Here is an 8,390-nt window from a genome sequence, read left to right as displayed (position 1 = left end):
ATAAAAAACCTCACTGGACTGTAAATTGAATATAATTTGTTAGCAGGCATTGAAGAGAACGTCTTATTCTCCTGGGAGTGACCCAGAAGTCATTGGTGCCACCAGAGTATGCTAATCCTACTTACGATTCCAAATGAATAAAGCAGCTTCTTCCAGCTGACAAAGGCCAGAAGTTCATGGTTTACAAGTTAGCATCTCATAGATGGGTCAGGCAGATTCAGGTTGGAAACAGAATGCCCTCTCAGTCTTCTATTTTCTTATTTCAAAATTCATCTGGCCTCAGTAAACTCTCTCCAACTAAAGACGACCATTATTTAATTTGACAAAACCTCACTTTAAAAAATGACTTTGGTTCTCAAGCGTGTTTATGTATTAGGTAGGCTAGCCCAATAACTTAAGACACTAGTTTAGGAGAAAACCAGATTGGTGAAAACATTTCACCTACAGGATCATAAGCAAACTAACACTTTATAGGCTTTTATATCCCCACAGAATGCAAAGGACACAGTGGGCAGGGGTGAAATGCCCATGTTCATGGCTGTTTCTGGTTGTATTTAGCAAAAGTCTTGCAGATTTTGTCCTTACACAATGTAGAATGGGGATGTACAAAAACCAGTGCCATAATAAGAAAAATAATGTTATGGTCTAGTTGGGGTTTTTGTGTGTTTGCTTTCCTTTGATGGTGGGAAGAGGGAAAGGTAAAAAAAAAAAAAATCCAAAGCATTGATTACATCGCAATTCTCCAAATAAAACTGTAACAAAAGAATAATATATGCTTAGCACTTAACACTATGGAGACCATTTCTATATATATATTTTTTGATCCTCTTCCTTCACTTGTCCATTGTGTGACGTCTATTTCTTTATGTTTAAGTCTCCATGTTAGCTGTGGCATTTCATCCTCATATGGACACACGGGAACAAAAAAAAAATGGGAATAAAAAGGAGCGAGGTTATTATTCTTCTTGTGCAGAGATAAAACCGTAGATTCAGAAGCCCTTCTTCAAGAGAGTATGAGAACATGTGGATTGTTCCTTAAATCCATTAATTCCAAAATGTCTCTTTCATGGTCTCATCGCTCTGAAACTGACAGGGCTGATAAGGTGTGGGTTTCTCAAACTGGAGCATAGGCACGATAAAAGTGTCACTGTCGGGCTCCTTAATTGCACATTCCATAATAAGACTATAAAGTGCAATGGCAGAGATTTTTAAAACTGGGAGGTTTTTTTTTTTATCCCTTTTCTTTTTCCCAAGCTCCCCTGACCACCTTCCTTCTCTACAAAGGTGTTTTACCTCGTAGCGCCGATGTTCTTATAGTGACACATGAGAAGATGTTTAAAGGTCTTCTTGAAGGTGGCATTACAAAGTGCATAGCAGGCGGGGTTGATAGTGCTGTTGATGTAACAGAGCCAATAACCAATTGTCCACACTGTGTTGGGGATGCAGGGTGCACAGAAGGTGTTGATGAGCACCATGACATTGTATGGGGCCCAAGTGATGATGAAAGCCAACAGGATAGCCAAGATCGTCCTGGTCACTTTCTTTTCCCGAGAAGGAGGAGGCTTCTTTTTGGCAGGCTGCTTCGTCATCTTCACAATCTTACGAGCGACGATGTTCTGTTTTTCGTCTCCGTTCTGACCTGCAGAACCAACTAGCTCCACAGTGGTATTAGCTGGGGTACATGAGTCACCTTTTGGGGTCTTGGTGACAATTTTGATGCACGTCTGCTTTGAGTTCTCATCTTTGGAGTGGCCCAGGGAAGTGGAGACTGTGTTCTCATCCTGGGTTATTTCATCATCTCTCATATTAGAGGCTACCGCACTGACTGAGGTGGAATCATTGGAGCTCTCCTTCTCCTCTCCCTGGACACAGTTTTCAGTCACAGCATCTCTGGGGGCTTTGCCATTCTGGATTTTGTTGTGCTCCAGGCTACCGTCACTGCCAGGTGTGGTGTTGTTGTTTGGCCTCACTATCCTTCCTTGTACCAGACTTGGAGAAACTGGGTCTTGGTTGGCCACAGGCTCCTTCTTGTCCTTCTTTATCCTGCTCTTGCTGGCTCGGGATATGTGCCAGTATAGCACAGTCATGATGATCACAGGCAAATAGAAGGCTGCAATGGCGGTACCAAAGGTGACAGCGGCGTTGGAGAAAAACTGAATGTAGCATTCCCCATCCTCTACAGTCCTCACCCCTACGATGAACTGCCAGAAGAGAATGGCCGGGGCCCACAGGATAAAGGAGAGGACCCAGGCAGCTGCAATCATCATACCTGCCATTTTCGTGGTCCGCTTGACTGGGTAGGTGAGCGGTTTGGTGACACAGAAGTACCTGTCAAAGCTGATAATGAGCAGATTCATCACCGAGGCGTTGCTGACCACGTAGTCCAGGGCTAGCCAAAGGTCACATACCACAGGTCCCAAAGGCCAGTAGCCAATCACGGTGTAGAGGGTGTACAAGTTCATGGAGAAAACACCAATGATGAGGTCAGCACAGGCCAAGCTGAACAAAAAGTAATTGTTGACGGTCTGGAGGTGGCGGTTGACTTTAATGGAGACCATGACCAGAATATTCCCAATGATAGTCACCAAACTGAGGGATCCAGCCACAAGGACAATAAACACCACTTCAAATGTCTTATAAGGACTGGTCAGAGCCAGGCCATTGTTAGAGGAGTTTGTTGAGTTATTCATTTTGTGTTCTCTCAATCAGAAGCCAAGTAGCCAAACACGCACTGAAACCTACAGGGACATAGAAAAGAATGAACAGATATGACATAAACATTGCTTTAAAATATATCAGATTTCTTCCTTTTGAACCACGACTTTTTCTCCAAAATCCTCATTCTTCCCCTCCTTGTTTATTGTACCTATCTGCCCCGATTCCCCACATAAAAAGCAAAGACATTAAATGGAGGATGCGAAAGATCCTTTCAGACTGGCAATGTATTTGACGTCTGAAAACACTTTGAAAGCATCCATACCTAGATGTGTTATCTGTCTGTCCGTCTGTCATCAATCAATTTAGCTGAGTATACTACTGATGGATTAAACTAAATAAACTAGGATTATACATAAGACCTTCCAAAGCATCAAGAGGTTTCTGGTATAGACATAAAAATTAATAAACCAATGCGAGGAAGAAAGCATAAAACTTACAGTGTGGAGTGGGTGACTTTTATAGTCTATAGCATCTTTCCATCTCGTAGCTCTAAGTAAGCCTTTTTCATAGTAATACTGATACTGATTATAACCAAAATAAGGTAATAATAATAACTAATTAGCCAGTACACTTCCACTAATGAGAATTATTCTTCTCTGATCTCCATTTTGCCCTTGTAGTGAGTATCGCATAGCTAACATTTCCAATATTCTATATCCTGCAAAATAAGTCATTTATTAAATGTGTATTGATAACCACATGAATTTTCTGAATGTTTTATCTTTCAAGTCACCACCAAATTTATTGTTCCACTGTTCTTCCTGCCAAATATTTGGTACAGTCAGGCTAGGATTTATATTTGTTTGTCAGAAGAGGGAACTGCAGTCCAGAAAGAGTCAGTAATTTATATAAGGTCACATATCGAGTCAATCAGAAAAATGAGCCTAGGAACAAACCTGTTTAAGAATTTACTCATTCACTTTGTCCTCACATCCCTATCGAGCAACTTCTCTGGATTAGGCATTTGATGTATGCGGGATATTCGGTGACGATTAAGACAAGTTCCCTGCCTCTGAGAGGCGTATGCTCTGGGGGTAGGGATGGGCTGCTAAAGAAGCAATTATTAAAATTGAGTATACTTTCTGTTGCCAAACCCTTCAGTGTTTAGATAAACACATAATTATCATTTTTCAGATAATATCACCAAAGTCTGGTGCCAGCCTCACACATAGGAAGTTACATTTCAGCTATAGTTACAAAGATACGCAAAAAGGTCTACTCAAGGATGCTCATTCAGAAATGCTACAGTAGAAAAAACCCCTAGAAATATTAAAAACAACTCACTGACACAGGATTGGTTAAATATATGATGGAATACCCTTACAATGGAATAGTACACAGCTGTTAAAACAGAGGTAGATATGTGTTCTGGCCTTGTTGTGGGAAGTTATACGGTTAGAAGATGATATGATCAGAGCAAGACTCAGAATGTTATAGAATATAGTTATAATTAAGCAGAAAGGCGATTACATATATGAAATGAATTTGTAGGTCTTGAGGAAACATTGAAGAGTTTAATCAAGGTAATGATGTTAATGAAATGCCACTTACCATTTTGCCTTCCGAAATTATACATGAGGTGGCAGTTACTGCTCCAAGGAAAAGGCACTTACAAAGTATCATTTATTTTTGATATCATACGCTTCAGAATACCGTTCAATGCTTCCATTATGAATATATCTTGTTATAATTACACAAAATGCAGATTTTCAGGCTGACTCCAGACCTCCTGATTCAGAATTACAAGGCATGTTAGGAAACACTCTTGAAGCCACCCCTGTGTTACCTGTTTTAAAATCTGGCCCACTATGTATCATCCCACCATTGGATACCACAACTTTTTCTGTTGGCTTGGTCCTCATCCATCACATAAACATTCCCAGTGTAAGTCTTGCGTGTTACGCTTTGGAGGAAATGCTTTCTTCAATATTATATTCCTCACTGGGTATTACGGAGAGTTTGGTTTTGTTAAAGCATAACACAACAGACATCTACTGGGGGGTCTTGAAATGTATCCCCCAATAAATAAGGGGGGAATATTGCAGTTAGTAGCCCTCAGGTTTCCACCTTTGTAGATCCCCTGTTCGTGGCTTTGACCTAGGACACTGATCAATACACCCCATCTATGATTTTCCTCCTTCACTAGAAAAGCAGTGAATTTTGGCTTCTTAGTCTTTTTAGCTGTACCATCCAGCTCACTGCCTCAAATGTAACTGGTGCTCAAAAATGTTTATTGAATCAAAACAGGATTAACAATTAATATTATTAATTCAGCCTCTATTTACTTACCCAGTGGAATTGGCTCAATAGAATTTCTCTGTAACAGCACCCCCCCTTTTTTTTTTTTTGGTCATGATTCATACAACTGTTTATTCATGAAATTTATTTGAACAAAGTAATTTCACTAATCCAATCATAATTCCAATGATTCTTTATTAGCTAAGGTAACTGTAAGACAGAATCCTGACTTGCTTATAAGCTCGCTTTTGTCTGTTCATTAAATTCACTGACATATTTTGAATTGAGTTATATTTATCTGTTCACAAATCGCTCATTTTAATAAATTTTGATTGAAAAATACCAAAGATTTACCTTCTGAACGTCCTATTTGATACTTTTATATTTGTTTGTCAGAAGAGGGAACTGACATTCATTTAATAAAACATAGGACTATATTTATTTTAGTTTTAAAAAGCTTTTTGGTGACTTCCTCTCAAAAATAATGTAGAAATATAACATTTATGTTCAAAAATAAACTAGTTTGATCTTTTATTTTATGGATTAAGAAAGCATAAGAGTAAGTGATTTATCCATAGTCACATGGCTCTTGCCATCATTTATGCTAATAATAATACGTGTTATTATTCTAAAATATCACAGTAACATAAAGCTGTATGATTCTATTTATTTGTTAATTTTCCTCCTTTCTCCTCTTCCCCTCTTCTTGTTTACAGTGAGCATGCATTACATCTCAACTAAAAAACAAGGGGTGTCTGGGTGGCTCAGTCAGCTAAGCATTGGACTCTTGATTTCAGCTCAGGTCATGATCTCGTGGCTCATAAGTTCGAGTCCCACATCGGGCTTTGTGCTGACAGCATGGAGCCTGCTTGGGATTCTCTGTCTCTGTCTCTGTCTCTCAAAACTAAATAAACTTTAAAAACAACAACAACAAAACCCCCCAAAATCAAAGAATCCAAAAAACTAAAAAACCAAAAAAACAACAGTCTTAGGACTCTCAAACATATGTTATCTCACCTTCTATTAACAGCTCTATAAAATATATAAACACATCCAACCACCCCCTTGATCTGAAGACAGAAGCTGAGTCCACAGTAGGGGTTTAAGTGATCACTCTCGGTTTCAAGGTTAGTGAGCAAAAACTCTGCCACTAAAACTATCATCCTTACCTCTGAGTTAGATACTCTTTCTCAGTGTCCCTTCTGGGCAACCTCTCAGTTACCCTATGGGTAAAGAGTTACACTTTACCCAGAGGTTGCTGGCTGAGTCAGGTTCTGTCTGGGGGGCTTGGAATTCTTACCCAGGTAGACATAGCAAATCTATATAATGGTAACATACTATATAATGATAATCATATCCCCTAAATTCTCAGAGTTCTAATATTTGCTTGTTCATAGTAATGCCATATATAAAAATAGAAAGCATTTCACTTAGAAGCAAGCACAAATGTCTGAGGGATGGCATTCTTTTCTCCCCTCATGATGCACGAGCTGGGGGGGGGGGGTTGTTCCTCTCCTGTTAAAGAAAATACTTCTTTTTGTCAACCCCTTGCCTCCTCTGCTATTTACATCTCTGTGAAAGTTTTTACTTCTGGTGTGGCATCATAGGGTTTTATTAAAGCAAAGATTGTTACATCATGGATGAAATGCCATAATCGTAACAGACTAAACAATGCAGATGACCCTCAGGATTCAACATCTTAAAACGGCAAGTGCACAGTAATCTACTTGGTATTTTACCATGTTAGTTTATGACCAAGTTTTGAAAGCATTCTGGAAATTTATAAGAAAACAATTTTCTGGCCTTAGTTTCTTTACTACTTGAGTCTCTATATGTAGCAGGGAGAAATGTATCATGGTTTCATATTAACCTTGCAAAGTTGTGAGTGCTAATCTCTGCTCTGAATTATTAGCTGTGAGCGTCTGATCATGTCACTAAACACTTCCATGAAGCTTTCTTTTCTTTTTTTTTTCAAACAGGAATATTAATAACCCTATTTTTCTTCTAGAGTTGTGGAAAACATCAAAGTGAAATCATGTCTTTGAACCATGACCTATAAATGTTAATGCAAATGCCGTTAATATTTACATTTGGTAAATGGGTATAAATTAGTCATTTTTCTTATTAGTTAACGGAAAATCGGGCGTGTGTAGACGAAATAGGGTAGGAGTGAGAACGTGTAGGATATAGTGGTAGGGGTGATACAAATGATCATTATCAAGAATACCGTTACCAAGAACATGAAATCATTAATGATAATATTGGTAATAGTTCACAGGTACTGAGCCTGATTCCTCTCCACGACAACTCCTGAGGTGACTATGACTGTGATATGCTTTTTCATACATGTTGAACTAAAGATCAAAGAATTAAGTTATTTGAGGTTCAAACCCCTGAGTTCCTGACTCCAGAGTCTGCTACAAGTATTTATTGTTTGCCTGAGGAACAATCTTACTCGGCAGCCAATATGTGCCCCAAATATTTATTACTCTAACCTGCCATGACTAAGTCTTTTTCCCCAAATTCAAGCTGGGTCCTTGGTTTACACAACAGAGGATCATCTTGTCCAGGCTAAAATTGTGACTTTGGACAGGATGTGTTCACAATAAGATACAGAATAGTAAGTATGATTCCTGATTATGTAAATACATGACATTTAAGATTTAAAACATTTTCCTAAAAGCAATCATCACAAAAAACACGTCACCATGTGAATTAATATAGAACCTCTCACAGAAGTATTCATATCAGTTACACAGAAGTTCTAAACATTTACAATAATATTTTTCTGAAGTTAGAGGGAATGCTAACTAAAACAACTAAAAAAATAAATTCTTATGTGTATTTAGACACACAATGGAAATTAAATTTAAAAAATGGGATTTTCTCCATACTCTGCCCAAGCCAGGCAGCATGCCAGATATAAGATGGTCTCTTGGTAAGTGTGGCCACAGTGTAATAAGCTAGTCATAAATTAATCAATACGTGAGGAACCTAAGTGTTAGAATTTTTTGCATGTTATTTTATTTAATTATCACAACAACCCTTAAAAGAATTATCATCTTTTTCAGTTGTACAGATGACAACTGATGAGACAGCCAGCAAGTACTGAGGTCACGGATGGAATTTAGGCATCTGGCTCATAGGGCCATATTCTTCCCACTATGTTACACCGTGACACCAAACTTGATTGAATAAAAAAAAGAAAGTTTTCTAGAATGAGAAAAGTCAGCAAAAAAAAAAAAAAAAAAAAAGGAGCGGGGGTAGTCCACGATTGATAACTGGAATCCAGAGAGAAGATATGTAATTATACAGCAAAATTTCAGAACAAGAAATCAAGAGGAATTCACATGAAGTTGACTTTATAATTGTTTATATTTATTTAACTTGTGTTTTTAAAACGTAATCTCGGTGTATGTTACTTTTTATAGATT

General features: G+C 38.2%; 1 protein-coding gene across 1 annotated transcript; it reads right to left on the bottom strand.

The window, feature by feature from the left end:
- Positions 1 to 747: 747 nt before the first annotated feature.
- On the bottom strand, positions 748 to 2,705 carry CHRM2 (cholinergic receptor muscarinic 2). Its single transcript, XM_049641918.1, has one exon. The coding sequence runs from the start codon at positions 2,688 to 2,690 to the stop codon at positions 1,290 to 1,292; it is 1,401 nt and encodes a 466-aa protein (XP_049497875.1). The 5' UTR covers positions 2,691 to 2,705; the 3' UTR covers positions 748 to 1,289.
- Between the last annotated feature and the right edge of the window lie 5,685 nt (positions 2,706 to 8,390).

Source organism: Panthera uncia, chromosome A2 (genome assembly GCF_023721935.1).
Source record: "Panthera uncia isolate 11264 chromosome A2, Puncia_PCG_1.0, whole genome shotgun sequence".
NCBI classification, from domain to species: domain Eukaryota; kingdom Metazoa; phylum Chordata; class Mammalia; order Carnivora; family Felidae; genus Panthera; species Panthera uncia.
The sequence above is the reverse complement of the archived record's forward strand: the minus strand, read 5'-3'. Positions and strand labels throughout refer to the sequence as shown.